The sequence below is a fragment of the Lycorma delicatula genome, chromosome 1, assembly GCF_047948215.1.
Source record: "Lycorma delicatula isolate Av1 chromosome 1, ASM4794821v1, whole genome shotgun sequence".
Classification (NCBI taxonomy): domain Eukaryota; kingdom Metazoa; phylum Arthropoda; class Insecta; order Hemiptera; family Fulgoridae; genus Lycorma; species Lycorma delicatula.
Window position 1 is genome coordinate 181,368,510 of NC_134455.1, and position 16,441 is coordinate 181,384,950.

At 33.9% G+C, this 16,441-nt stretch overlaps 1 protein-coding gene across 1 annotated transcript; it reads right to left on the reverse strand.

The window, feature by feature from the left end:
• Positions 1–9,857: 9,857 nt before the first annotated feature.
• LOC142317722 (uncharacterized) lies at positions 9,858–10,616 on the reverse strand. Its single transcript, XM_075354270.1, has one exon. It carries the CDS (start codon positions 10,614–10,616, stop codon positions 9,858–9,860), a length of 759 nt encoding a protein of 252 aa, XP_075210385.1.
• Positions 10,617–16,441: the final 5,825 nt, after the last annotated feature.

Sequence of the window (16,441 nt, forward strand, 5' to 3'; positions counted from 1 at the left end):
ATCGCTATAACATTCTTATTAAGTAAAATATCGAATTCTAAAGTTTCTACGATTCTTCAAATAAGGGTCTTAAACTTATGTCAGTAAAGTTTTTTGATATCACCAATCATTAGCTCAGGGGGATGAAAAAATGGGGTTTCGATGACAAAAATAATTACATCTCCCTTAAGAGGCGCAATATCGCATCGCTTTAAAGTGGTCGTTAGTCCTCTAAACATTACCTAAAACGTCTGTCTGAATCAATTTTTATTATGACCAATCCTTACGCCAAGGAATGACCAAAATCAAAAAAGAAAAAAAAACAGAAATACAAAATATGGCTATAACTTTCTTATTAAGTAAAATATCGATTTCAGTTAAAGCTCTTAATATTCTTTGGATAAGGATTTAAAACTTATCTAAGTAAATCTTTTTGATATAAGCAATCATTGGCCCAGGGAGTTGAAAAAATAGGGTTTTGAAGAAAAGAAATCCATACCTATCTTAATAGGCATAGTATCCAATCGGTTTAAAATTCTCGTTAGTTCTCTAATCATAACCTAAAACTTTTGTCTGTAACAATTTTTGATACAACCAATCCTTACGGAAAGGGATAACCAAAATATTGCTGGAATTGTAAGATAGGGCTTGTCGTATGCTAAACATGTGAAACTTTTTTCACTTGCAACCATTCTCGTGTTGAGTAAACTTGAAGTTTTTCTTAATTTTAAGATGAAGTTTTTATCTACTTTCGACAGTAAATAATAGCCAATTAAAAATTATTTTACGTTGCACAATGGTGGCCTTTCTGTTTATTTAATAAGATTAATTAAATTGAATTAATAAATCACACAAACACATACACACAAAGTTTTCCACTGTTTTGCTCGATCGGTTCTTAACATGACTGAAAGCAGATTATTTATTATTATAAGAAAGCAATAGGGATTATAAAGTTTCAATAAACAACACCTTTTTTTAAATTTGAATTTATTTTAAGTAACATAAATATTAAATGGATACAAATAAATGTATACTATTTTTATTTTCAGTCTCCCAAAAGCAGATGGGTGAAGTGGCCTTCAATGGTGGTAACTTGTAGTAGCTGACGATTTAACGATTGTTTAATTCTTTCAAAAATCTTTAGTGCAGTACCTTTAATTCTTTGCTGAAAATCATCACTACTGAGCACTGATATCCTGTAAACCATAATTTTTGATGTCCAAAGATAGAAATCTATTGGATTTAGATCATATGATCATATGGGGCAAGCTATTTATCCTACACAACCAGTCTACCTTTCAAGGAAATAATCGTATACGTACTTGTGCTCATTGTTACGATGTAAAGTCGGAGACCATCGAGCGTAATATTTTAATCCTAGTTATCAGAGGAACTTCATCCAATTCGGAAGAAGTTTTACAGGAGAGGATAATAATTCTCACCGCCAATCATGCTAGCAAGAATAATGGACCAGACAGTACATCGCTGATGATGCAAGCTCAAATATTTATTGAAAATTATTATTGTAACCTTGGCGGGGCAAAATTGCATAGGAAATTTCTTTTGTCCAACAGTGGTTATTCTGAAAATTCATGATTCCATCTCGGTTGACTCGATCTTCATCAGTAAACATTTTATGTGAGAAATTGTAGAATTTGGTGTCAGTTTTGTAAAATTATTTTACAATGCTTGTCAGATGGTCATTTTTATTAATAGTCTGCTTTCATTCTAGATGTCCATGATAGAGTTGTAGGGTTCGCACAATACTCCAGTCATGTGATCAACTTGTTCACAAAATGCAATCCTTTATTATCCGCTGGACTTTCCTCATTATGTTCCAAAACCCGTTCTTCCAACTCCAGCGTTCTTGTGTTTTTAGATCTACATGGATCACTAGCTCTAAGATAAAAGTTTTCGCTTTCTTTTAACCTTTCATCAAGACTTAGAAAAACTTTTTCATTTGGAAAATGACGATTAATAAAACAGACGACGCATTTCAGCTCAGTTGCTGTCTGCCTATAGGACTGTTTATAAGGTGGCTGTCAACTGCTGTCTGTACATAAGATTCACATATCTGCCATTTCATTATGAAAATGTACTACCACTTTCAAAAAGTAAAAAAAAAAATCGGTGTCATACCAGTTTAATTAGTAATGGATTTAAAACATTTTTATTAGTGGATTAATGATAATTCATTGTTGTTACTTGTACTATTTTATAATGATTCTATCTGATCGTCAGATAGGAGTTTTTTTTTTTTTAAGAACACAAAATGGCAATAAACAGGAAATCGCCATTATTTTGTAGAAATCCTTTCTTTAATTATTTTTGTTACATCCTGAAAATGTATATAAAAACTGATGATGTCCCTTACAGATATTTTCTTTTTTTTTGTTTTATTAATAATAATTAAGTTAAGAAACAAAAAGTAAACAAATTAATATTCATGAAAAAATTCTTTACATCAATGTTTTTAATTAAATGAAATTTTAGTCTTCAAAAGAATCAACTCAGGAAAGAGATTTTTCTGAAACATCATGAATTCGACTTACTCGTTCACATAACTTCCTTTAAAATTCATTGTTATAAATTTGAAAAATATAACTTGCAACCAACTGATCATATAAGCATTTTAATTTTACGAGTCAACCAACACAACGGAATGAACGAGCCGATTTGATTGACTTCAACAAGAAATCACTACTTTCTACTCAAGCAAACATTAAAATGATAAAATAGCATTCTATTAAGATGTACGAATGAAAAATTGTTCATTCTAATATATTGACTGAAAAGTAACTCTCTATTATAAAATACTTATAAATTTTTTATTTATGATAATCTTTGTCCCAAATTTTTTGTGTTTGATCTTTAATGTATGAGAACTATCGTCAATTACTCTCCGCTGAAGACTACGACGTTTGCATAGAGTTTGAATACGCGGGCTTGATATGAAGGTTGGTCAGGTATCTTTAAAAATATCCTCTAGTGATGAAGGAATATTTCACGTTGGTGGGTAAACCGTTACAACTGCCATTATGTAGCAAGAGAAGATTCTCTTGTTATCTCTGAAAAATTTTAGAAGTAGCCCAAAGTAACGGTGTGGTGTGGGATGATTTCGGACAGGATTGTTTTGTCCATTCGTTCTTTGTGATACTATGAAAGCTGAAAGGTACTTTACCGTGCTGCAAGATGAAACGTGGCCGTTATCAGTGTTTGGGAGAACGTTCAAAATATGATTTTCATGCAAGATGGCACCCCTTCTCATTTTGGTATTGTCGTACGTGAATGGCGGCTGAATACCTACTTTCGCGGAATATTGATGGATCGTTGTGGTCCATATGATTGGCCAGCGAGGAGTCCTGACTTAATACACTGACATTTTTCTTTCGGATTGGTTCAAGGAGCAAGACTCCTACACCAAACCAAAGACTTTGGAAGAACTTGAAGGGCGAATACGAGAAGTTACGTTTTCCATTGCTCAAGAGTTTCTAAAAAAAATCAGTTGATGCGATTCCTGGGCGGCTCGAGAAGCTGGTTGTGAAATCTGCTGCCCATATCTAATTTTAAGTAGAACTTCATTCTAAATGTTTTTCTGTCGTACCCATTTCTTGTAAAAATTATAGTTAATAAATAAAGTTTAAGTATTTTGAAATGGGAAGTAATTTTTCGTCACTTGTTGATTGTTATTGGCTTTAAATTAAGAGTGCTTTGAATTATAAAATGACATAAGACGATATAAAAGTTGCTATAGCATGTATAATGCTGTAGAATTAATCACTGATGGCGAAAACTAAAACTAGCTTCAAAACATTCATATAGGAGTAGATTCTTCTTAAAAAAAAGAAATAATTATAAATGAAAATAGAATAATAGGACAAACATAGAAATCAATGCATTTGGTAAAATAATTATCTAAGGCTTGAACGTACTTAAAAATACGTTACATGCTCGTGTAACGTATTAATTCTTTTTTACTAAAATCACATAATTTTTATTATTGTCTTACTATAACATTTGTCATTGAAATTTCCTGTCAATGTACCAGCATCAACAGGGAATGAAAATTACCCACGTTACGTTTCATCGGTCTTACGAACAAAAAACACATATCACACCACAATATTACAAATTAAAGTATATATTTACAATAAGCACGCTAACAAAATTGCTATGTTAGCTGTTCTATGTTTAGGCCTGAACTGATTAAAATTTTAGTAATTTTTATCTTTTATTTCCATCGCAGAAAACACGTTATCAGATTCAAAATTTATTTGTTCGTTTGTGAGTTTTGAACTGAACGACTTTATATTTGTTATATTTGTAAACTTTCCCATGTATTCACATTATAGTCTTTATTACAAGCTTTTATTATCTTCACAGTTTTTTCCGTTACGTTGTATTCATGTTTCGTGTTCAAAATATAACGTGCATAATTTTTTTTTCTGTCTGATTTAATATTATAGATATATCTTATAAATACTAATATCTTACAGATATTAATTCTTATTAATATTTGTATTAATTTTCCAATGGTCCCAAAACATCAAGTTTGTAGCCCAAATCATATGTTTTTGAACAAAACGTTAGGTGCGAGCTGGTTTCGCAATGATTCAAATTCAAAATATGTTTGAAGCCAAAATCAAATTTTTGCGGGCACCGCGAGGTGCGAGCTAGTTTTGCTGTAGTACTTTAGTTTTGCAACAATCCAAAATGTAACCTGGTCCTTCATATCAGATCAAATTTTGGATTTTCTTTGGTTGGTGTCCAAAAAAAATCACTTTTGAAGTTTTTCATTTGTTTTGGATCAGTTTGAAACTCTTCTTTGTTTCTGAGCAATTCTCCAAAACCATAAAAATTATGGGTAACAGTATCAAAGTGAGTTTTTTGCAAGTAGCAGTGTTAAGCAACTGATGCAGACACAACTCCACAACTAAGTCAAAAGGAGGAAGAAAAAACACAAATATACAAGTATAATGTATTTTCTGGAAGAATACAAAAGACCTAGCAATATTATAAAAGAACAATGATACTGATATGATGAAATACAAAAAAAAATACCGAAAGAAATATTATTTTCAAAAATGATTACAGCATTACAATGGTTTCTCTACTAACTAAAACCGGAAATCCGCACTTCTGACTCACTGAGTTTTTATTCTTTCTCTTTGCTATATAATGTAATAACCTTGTAAGTATTGAAAAAAAAACAAAAAAACGTGAAGTGAATTACTTATCAGTATAAGGTAGTTATTTTTATAGTGTGCTGTTATCCACCGATAAATGTTCATAATACAAATAATAGATACAACATAGTTTGACCTCAATATTATGTATCATTCTCTTTTTTCTAATAATAGTACAAACAATAAAAAGTAAACCAAATCAAAACATCATAAATCTAAACAATTGGACAATAAGTAGTGAAAGATTTTAAATTTACGTTATAATATAACTCTTCTTTTACGCTAATTTATATGCCCTAGAGGCTGTAAAAGTATAATACAAAATAACACAAGAAGACGGACGTTTCAACATTTTATTCTGTATTCCTGTTCCAGTTTACAGTTTGCAGTATTATAACGAATTACGCTTCTAACATTCCCCGCTCAAATTTTTTAGACCTTACATTGATCATATCTCAAGAACTACTACTCAACCAATCTATATAAAATATTCACATGCACAACTTCAGGTACACTGCTACAGCAAATCTAAATTTAAATGAAATTGATCCAGCAGTTTTGGAGGTTTCTAATCACAAAATTTTATACATAGGCCTATAAATATAAATATGTGAAAGGAAGCCCTAATTTTTAGTGAATGGTATTTTCGTACTCCTAATATCTCAAAACGATGAGAAAATCCATTTTCACCCCCTTTTCCACCACTTCCGACCAAACGTAATGCCGTAATTTTCTTTGAAAAGTCGGTCAAAACTACAGACACCAACTGACAGTCTCGCGAAATATCGTGTGAAGGACACTTATACAGAGTTATTTTTTAGTCCTATTAACCAATTTTAAATGTAATTTAAGAAAGGGAAATTTAGGTGGAATAAAAAAATGTATTTGTTACTTACAAAAGAGATTTAGTAAAAAGCTATTACTTACATAATTGTTAAAGAATGTGCTCAAAATGTCAGCCCTTGCGGCTATACACGCACGGACTCTTTTCAGCATATTAGCAGAGAAACCTTTTTAAGAGTTGTATTGGAAATGTTCGTGATTAAGTCTGTAATATTGACTTTAAGTTCATCAATAGTGTGACGATTGTTTTTGAAGGGCTCGGACTTAATATAGCCTCACAAAAAGTAGTCAGGAGATGTGAGGTCTGGGGACCTCACATCTCCTCCCCTTGGAGGCCATAAGCCCTTACTTATTATTCGATCATCAAAGAACTCGTGCAGAAAATCCATGGTTTCTCGAGACGTGTGGCATATAGCGCCGTCTTGCTGAAACCATCAATACCGTTCTTGAGGTTCCAGGAGGGACACAAATTGGCGCACAATATTCCTGTGTACTTCACCATTTATTGTCTGTTCGAAGAATATGGGTCCGAATATACGATGACTAGATATCGCACACCACACGCCAAATTTTCAGGATGCAAAGATTTGTCTTGTAAAACGTTAGGATTTTCAACTGCCCAAATTCGACAGTTTTGACTATTCACATAACCATCGAGATGGATCCATGCTTCATCACTAAAGAACACTGTGTTTAAAAATTCGATTCCGTTATCATTTACGAGAGACCTAAACAAACGGCGCTATTGCAATCGCTTGTTTTAATCTGGAGGCTGAAGCTCTTTGACTAATCGTATGCGATACGGATACAATTTCAATTTTTTAGCAGCTTTCTGAACACTCGAATATGACAAACCAACTTGAATGGAAAGTTTTCGTAAACTTTTCCGTGGAGAATTGAGCAATCTTGTTTTCACATTCTCTAAAACGTCATCTGTCAATCGAGTTGGTCGACCACCACATTTTCTGTCGCAACCTGTCTTTCGAAATCGGTTTGCTAGCCTAGAAATTGACATTTTTTTTGGCGGAGGAATACCAACAAATTTAATTTTAAATGATTGTTTTATACTCGCGTATGATTTCGTAGCAAAATATTGTTCAAGAATGAAAACTCGTTGTTCTATGGTAAAAGACATTCTGTTCGTAACACGACTGGAAACGGCACAAACGTTTACACAGCTCAAGGAGAATCAACTCACACTGCCGAATCTACACCGGTTGAGTAGCGCTACCAACTTCGTGTCACAAAACAATACTTCCCTTTCTTTTTTTTTCCCCTACCCTCGGGCCGGTTATCCAATTAAGTATACGCAGCCCGAGGAAGTGTCCTTTTACTCAAAGGAGGCCTCCCCACCCACTGACTGTATATCCGGCACGGTAGGTCAGCCCCCCCGGTCGGATCTTTTCTTTTTGTTTTCTTTACATTGCCTGCCTCAAATCCCCAGGGCAGGAACCGAGTCCGACTATGCCGTCCCCAGCCCCAGCCCCGGGAACCGGGTCTCGGTCTTTTGGTGTTGCCTGCCTCTAACCCCGCAGAAGGTAGGCCAGGCCCGACTATGTCGATCCCAACCACCAACTACGAAGCCGGGTCTCGGTCTTTACATTCCCAGTCCGATCTCGTAACGCCTACTCACGGTCGTAGGTTTCATAAAGAGACAATACTCATGAATATCCTAGTTCTACAATTACTTCAGTCTTTATTAGAACCCCATACGTCTTTCAGTATCATTTTTCTCTTTTAAAACTAAAAAGGAGAATTTTTCAAAATTATTCCAATTTTGTCTAGAACTCAATATGAAGCTGATTAGTTCCTCGGGTGTGAGATTCTGTATTCCCGTGCGAAATCTAAGTGTTGTCCATTTATCGTATTCAAATATTGTATGCTCAGCTGTGTCATCGCGTTCACAGTACCGACAACGTGGAGAGCTTCATTTGCCAAAGCGGAATAAATATTGCTCGAAATTTCCATGTCCAGAGAACATCTGAGAGACATAGTAGCTGACCTCGCCATGCTTTCGTTTGACCCATTGGCTAATGTCTGAAATCAACCTTTTTGTCCACATAGCCCTCTCATGTTGACTCTATCTACGCTGCCATGCCTGTATAACCACTTCAGAAGCATCACACCGTTCCATGCCCTGAAAGCGAAGCCAGCGTTCCAAGACCTGGAGTTCTATGGGTTTTGTGGACGCCAGAACGCACGCCGTCTCATAAGATATTGTGCGGTATCCGAACATCACCCCAACTAGAGCCTGCCTATGTAGACTCCTCAATCTTTAGCATTCCTTTGCGTGAATATGGCTTTATAACAAACAGGTGCAGCATACAATAAAGCCGAGGTGCATGCGGAGACTAAAACCCGACGTTTAGATGATCTTGGGGCATCTCGGCCAGCTAATAGCCTTATGAGGGCTTGTAGTAATCCTTCGACTCTCTCGCATCTATATACTATATGAGCACTAAAGTTCAAGGTTTTATCAATTATCACTCCCAGATATTTAGCCTGATTGACACGTTCAAGCCTATGTTCCCCTATCTTAAGTTCAAGATCTCGCAGCCGTCTCCTTCCCGCCAACATAATATATTGACTTTTATCTACTGAAAGTGTTAATCCTTTGTCGGTTAGCCAGTTATTTACGATCTCTAGACTCCATCCTTTGTTCGAAGAATCTTCTCCTTTGTTCGAGGAATCTTCTGATCTCGCAGAGGTGAGTATCGCTAAATCATCAGCATAGGCCACTATTTCCGTCTCTTCAGGTAGATGTAGTCGTAATACATCATCAATGACCAGTAACCAAAGTAATGGTCCCAGTACTGACCCCTGGGGGACACCACCATGAACTTGGTATCGTATGTCACCATCAAGGGTGCTAACCGTAGTCCATCTTTCAGACAGGTATTCGGAGATCTGTCTCCTAATGTAAGGGCTTATTCGCCTTCTCACTAAAGCCGCCATGATGGAGTCCCACTGGACGGTCCCAAAAGCATTTCTAATGTCGAGCATAACCAGTAAAGGAATCTTCCTGGTGCGCCATGTTCCAGCCTTGGCTGTTATAGCCCAGCTAGTTATCTTTTCAATCGCCTGAAGCGTCGATTTGCCACGCCTGAACCCAGACTGGTTGTTATGAATACCCCCGCCTGTCTCTAACTCAAGCAGTAACCTTTCTGCGATCAATCTCTCAGCCACTTTTCCCATATTGTTTATGAGGCTCAACGGTCGGTAACCAACCACTTCTGCATTAGCAGTCTTCTTGGGCAAGAACACAGTGCGCGACTCCCTCCAACAATTAGGGAAGGTCCTGTTCTGCAAGCAATAACTTGCCGCATCTGTCATTTCCCAAGGGGCTTTCATCATAAGTCCCTTGAGGATCGCAGCAGGAATACAGTCTGGACCCGGACTCTTTTTGTTTCTGAGTCTAGATACCGCCAAGGTGACTTCATGTTGTGTGAATCGACCTGCATCGCATTCAACCAGCTCCGATAGACCCGATTCAGCCACCGGAAAAAGTGTTCTCAACTGTATACCAGCAGACTCAGCTGTAAGGACAGGCAAACGTCTACCCAGTCTTCCCATGACGATCTGAAAAGGACGTCCCTACGGGTCCGAGTCCAGCTCCAAGCATAACTCCTTCCAACGTGCTCTCTTGCTAGATTTTATTCGGTAATTTAGTAACCGCCTGGCATCAGCAAACATATTTACAGCATGCTCATACACAGCACCGCCTCTTCTACGGAGTCTAAATTTTCTCCTTCGCCAGTACTGCAGAATCCGTCTTTGGTCCGCAATCTCCGCAGTCCAACAGTAAGCGGGTTGATACCCCCTGATATTTTGGGGAATCCTCGCCATCTACGTGACTATTAATTCCTGCGGAACAAAAGGCTTAACCTCTCTGCCATCCATGAGCTTGCGAGCAACTTTGTCAACCACTACTTCTAGCTGTCTTTTAGAAAATCTCAGCGGCTTTGATGTTCTCCCGATCACCGGTCGTATACCGTCAAAAGAAAATAACGTGGCAAAGTGATCACTACCAGTTTCTGACCTCAAAACTCTCCATTGATAGAGCGAAGGATCCCAACTATTGTCAACCAATGTCAGGTCTAATACAGATCTATGACCTCTAGCTTCAAATGTATAAGAGTCGTCATTTAGACAGATCATATCAGTCGCCATCATCATTTCTGTAAAGATTTGCCCTCTTCTGTTAGTATAACTGCTACCAGCAATCGTGGCCTTGCAGTTAAAATCACCCATAACCACGACTCTTTTCGGTGACTGTAAGATGACCCGTTGTATTTCGTCAATGTAAAGTTCATACTCAGAAATTCCAATCTTAGGACTCACGTATCCAGCCACACGGACAAAATTCGGCAAAATAATCGCTAAAATCCCCTCTCCTCTGTGATGCAACTGCCATCCGATCCTATTACTGATGTTTGTTATAGCGACATCATCAACAGCATCAGCCAGCCAGTCATGACGAGCAGCAGTACCCAAGTTCGGCTCAGTAGTAATCACGATGTCAACATTCAATTCCCTGGCGCTCTCTCCCACCAAATCATGGGACAGAATACTCCTGTTGGCATTGGACAATATTATACTAATCATTTCTGGATTTGCCGCACTTTACGCCTCCGGTGCGATGGTCAGTCCCATAACAATCGAGGCATTTGGACGCCGCTTTACAATCACGTATAAAGTGGCCTGTACCCCCACAGTTGTAGCACAAAGCCGACCTATCAGGACCTCTGCACTCAAAACTGGTGTGTCCCAGCGCCCAAGATTTATGACATTTGACAGGATCCGTTCTGATGTATGAGCGGCAGTGCACCCAGCCAACTCTAAGTCTATTCGAAATCAATTTTAGTGCTGCCCTATGATTTGTGATGACTGTAGCATTACGTGTATTACCGTAGGCGTTTCTTATCGAGGTGATCCGGAACGTTTCAGCGGCACCAATAACTGCAACTATCGCCTCACTAATATCACGCTCTGACGTGTCTTCTTCTAAGTCCTTTATATGCACAACCGCTCTTCTATCACCCCTAGTTCTTACGTTCACTTAAAGGTCAGCCGCTCTGTCCTTAAGCACCGTAGTAAATTGAGCTGCTTGCTCGGCATTCTTGATCCTGACCTCTAATTCGTTGTTTCTTCCTTTTCTTAGAGAAAGAACTTCTCCAGCTTCTTCCTTGTTTATTTTGCCCTTCATAGTACGGAGCAAATCCGCATAGTACTTGCCCTGTCCCTTGATAACAACCCTTTCCCTTTCTTAGAAAAAAATTACCAGACATTAACAATTGGGTAACAGGACTAAAAAATCACTCTGTATATCATATTCGTAGTCTCTCATATTCGCATATTTCCAGTCTCTCATATACGCAGGAATCAAAGACGTCTGTAGTCATATAATCTTGTAGTAGCTCGAATTTCTTCCAGTGGACGAGTAGCCTAAAAGTAACACCTTCATTCTATCACCGCAGAGACTACTGCAATGGTATACACAGAAGTCCTCATGGACTGCCTGCATAAATGAATAACAATAATCTCTGAGATAGGGACTGTTTGATATCCCTTGAAAATTTCTGTGTATAACATATTTCATCATTACATATATTATTAGGGATAAGTAACGTTAAACAGGTTAATATTTGTTCAGTTAAATTGTTAAAGACACTCAAAAACGAAAGAGATGTTTTTCTTCAAAAAAATTCTACAAAATAACAATAAATAATATTATAACAGTATCTTTTTATGATGTGGAAGGGGCTAATGACCACAGCAGTCGATGCCCCTAAAGCTTAGTCTTGTAAATAGTAATATATTATTATATTACAAATTATTATTAATATATTATTATATTTAATAGTAATGTATATTGTTATAATAATATGTATAATTAAAAAATTAATAAATATATACTGGGACGTAATTTTGTAACAAGACTGAATAGCCTATGCATAACGATATCTGCGTTTTGTTAATTTCGTTATTAAGAGATATGTTAAAAATAAAATCCCTAGGAAAAAGTAAATGCACTGAAAAAATAAAAGGATATTGTATAAAAGTGTAATGATATATAGAAAACAGTACAAAAAAGGCCAATGACCTATTCCTAGAAAAAAGAAAGGAAATAAATATTGGTATTCCCATTTATTTATAGATATTTATCGTTCCATTAACATCCAGTGTTAGTTTATTTTTTTTAATTTTTGTACATCTAATGTATGTATAACTTCTAATGCGCATTAATTTATTTGTAATTTTGAATAACATGAATAATGGAAAGTAAAAAATTGTTTTCACAAAAGGTTTTTGTTGAAAATATTACACAAAACTCGGGTTTATACGGAGACGGCCGCTGTCATCATCTTATTACCTATTTTTATCTCCACCACAGTCTCAATCGAAAACGTCGTCTTCTAAACGAAAACGGTTGTATTTTATTTCTCACAGAGTAATTCACCAAGAATGTAACCAATTTACAGGACATGTTCTACTGGTGAAAATAAAGAAGAACGTTCATATAAACCTAAGTTCGAAAACGCTTCCTTAGTATGTAACGGCGGGCGAAAGATTTCGCTCTGATTTCTGAACCTTCAGTAAATTTAAGCCAGACTATACTACTTCTTGGGACTCAAATTAAAGAAATAAATTCCGTGGTTATATATGAAATCTGACCTAAAAAAGTGAAAAAAGTATGATAAAAAATAAATCCCATATTTTGATATGTTTTGTTTGTAAAAACTTCAAAAGTCTAGGATTGTATTTATTTCTGTAAATTGTATTTATACCATTTTAATTCTAATTCTCTACAAGTTTGTTTTTAAAACTATTATGAATTTATTACCCATTTAACAAATTTCTTTTTTCAAACGTAATAATTTGTTTTTCAACCCCAATGTTAGTCTTTTACTCCAGATCTCTCAAAAACTACTAAAAGAATTTCTAGAATCTATTTTTATTTTTAACTTTATTTTTTAGATCTAATATAAAACCATTAAATTTACCTCTTATTTGCGTCCCAAGAATTACAGTCTGCTTAATTTTATCGAAGATGGAGAAATCAGGTTGAAATCTCTTGTCATAATCTACTCGCTGACGAAGCGTTTCCGAACCTATGTTATAAAACTTTTTTCTTTATTTTCAGCAGTAGAAGATGACCCAAAATGTTGTTACATATTTCGTAAATCATTCTGTGTGTAGAAAAGAAAGAACATAAATTTTATTTTAAATGTAAATATTAGATCTTATGCTAGTAAAATTTGACAATTGGAATTTTAACTGTGATTTTACGTGCAAAAGTTTTTTTTGTTGTAAAAGACAAAAAAGACACGTTAAATAATATCATGTTACAAAAATAAAAATTACTTTAAAAATGTAGTAAAATGTAAAAGAATATTTTTAAAATTTGACTTTTTAAAACCTTCTTGGCAAAATAACGATTTGTAATTTTTTTTCCTTTTATTATCAGATTTCAAAAAAATCGAAATTCAAAAAGAATTTATGAAGTATTATTTTATTATTACTGTTATTTTTGTTTTAAATTAAAATTTATTCATTTATAAAAGTTTTAACCTATTTAAAGGAAATAGTTTTTAAATTTTATCATAGAAGTACAGCGTAAATTTAATAAAAAAAAATATTTTTAATTATTTTTTTGTTGCATCTGTTTATTAAAAAAAATTATTGTTATTTATTTAAATAATATACTTTGTATATTTTATAATATTTAAGGGTAGTACAATATGATTGAATTTATTCTAATTTAATACCGTTTTACCTTTTTATTAAATCTGTGTTAAATTTATTTGTTTTTCATCGACGTTTTGCAGCAGCCCTAATTTAAAAAACAATTCTATTTAAAAGAAAATAGGGCAGATTTATATCTTTCTACTATTTTACTATTCTTAACCATTGCATTTAACGAAAACTTCCTTAAACGAGTGTCATAGACTTAAATGTAAACAGTATTTAATCATAAACTGTTGTTTCATACTACCCTCTAAAACTTTCTTCTGTGTGTTAGGCTTAACATTTTCCTAACCTTCATTTCTTCATAGTACGAGTTTGGCTGACGTATCGTGTAAGCTTGAATTCTTGGCGCTGAACAAAATTGCTGTGCTTGCTTTATAACCCATTTTTATTCAGTTGGCACGTCCTTACATTAGCTAACCAATAAAACGCCGTATCCATACTCGGAATTTTTTATTACGCAATTATTTTATATTTACGCTTTTTAATATTAGTTATAACTTAGATATATATTTTATTGCAGTAGGATTAATATATCTAGCACTCTGTGCATTATCCATTTATATATATATATATATATATATATATATATATATATATATTACTTAAATATTTTCTGTAGTTTATTACCTAAGATAGAATCTTTGCCAAGTTTTTATACTTGACGTGCCGATGAGTTTGAAACATAATAATTAGATTCGTAATAATGATAAAAAAGTCAAATCTTATCTTTTCTTCTCTAACTTTACTGTCAAATTACAACACTGCATTACTGAAATTTGCCTTAAAAAAATTAAATCAGAGGAATAATTAACCCTTTAGTAATTACTCTTTATTCTATCCCACTTAACGCTGGTTGTACACGCAAACAAAAAATAATAAAAATAAAAATATGCTCTATTAATTTTTTGTAATGTAATGTATATTTATTTTGACCAAATATGTTTGTTTATGGACCTACAGCTTTATAGGAATCCTCTACAAACTGCACCACAATTGATGATTCAGCCTGCCAAGTAATAAATATTACACACAAGAAACTTTATTTCCAAGATTTAATGGAATGTTTGTTTTTTATTTTTTTCCCCTGAACGCAAAATTTTGTGTCGTCTTTAGCGCTAGAACACGATAATTGCGTAATATCTTACCCTAAAAATTAAACAACCGTATTATTTAAAAGCAGCATGTTTGTGTTCCTTTTTAAAAACCATTTAAAAAAAATATATATAATAATTAAAATAAGCTATTTTTATGACTGATGTGTTTGTTGTATGTAAAAATATACTTTTGAAATCAAATGTATTGTGTCAGTCTCATTATAAACTGTTGTTCATACAACAAAGTACCAATTACTTAAAGCAGTTACTGTGAAATATTTTATCACATTTATTTATAAATTATCGACTCATAAGTGACATTATTCACTGTTATATGCATAACTTATTCAGCGTATCAAGATAGAAACTTAATTTTTTTTCTTTTTTTAAAAATAAATTAGTTCTAACTGGAATAACTATTACTTGGATAACTAGAAAATTGTTGGTTCAAAAATATTTTTACTGGGAGAGAATAATAAGAAAATATTATACGTTATGTTATTATTAATAAGATATAATTTGGAGCTAATTTGTGAGTTTCACATGGGTATAGAATTAGTTTTAAAATTAATAAGTATGGGTTACGAATTAGTTTGAAAAATGTAGTAAAAAATGTCGCTTTTCTTCAACTTTTTCGAGATAAGTTTCAGTATTGAAATTATGTTGCATAGGGTTAACAAAAAAACTGATAAGGTACACAAATTCACAATTGTTTAACGTTTTAATGTCGTAAACTATTAAGGGTCAAATTCATAGGCAATGATATATAATAAGACCGGTTAAGTTTTCAAATGTTTCGATTCGTGTTAGATGTTGAGTCATTGAGTTAAAGAATACCTATCGATCTATATAATAGATTGTAATTTCATAAAATTCATTTTACATATTTCGATGCATAACGTTTTTATATTGTTTTATAACGTTTTTTTTGTAGTTATGACGTGATGTAACATTCAGCCTTTTTTCTTTGTTTACGTTTTTATATTGAACATTATCATATAGTTTGTTTTCATTTGTTTATTTGCGGAAAAGGGATTTCTGTTGCTGTTTTATTGTTGTAATAAAAATAAAAATCGTATTCAAACTACATTCAATCAATCAGTAAATAATAATTTGTCGGCTCTGTTTTGACATCGTGAAAGCTGTGCCTCTTCTCTGCCCTTCACCATTTTACATTCCAGTCGTCGGCCTGTATATTTATCATCGGTACTGGACAAAACTACCCTTTCCTATCGTCTCTCCCAGTCATTAACTATCACAGGAATCTCCTATGTTGTTGATGAATTCATTGTTACTCAACGGTTCACTGGCCGCAACATTCCAGTGAATACTCTCAAGTATTGTTGTGAATCTATTTTTGTGTTTCAATAGCGTTTGTGTATTTTGTGTTTTGTATGAAATAATTCAAGTTTTGTTGTAGGACGTATTTTATGCTTTATTAGTGTATATATATATATATATATATATATATATATATATCAGTCATATTTAGAATTATTTTGAATGTAGATATTTTTAATATTACATGAATTCAAGTCAATAAGAAATAAAAAATCTTATTATATATATATATATATATTTCCA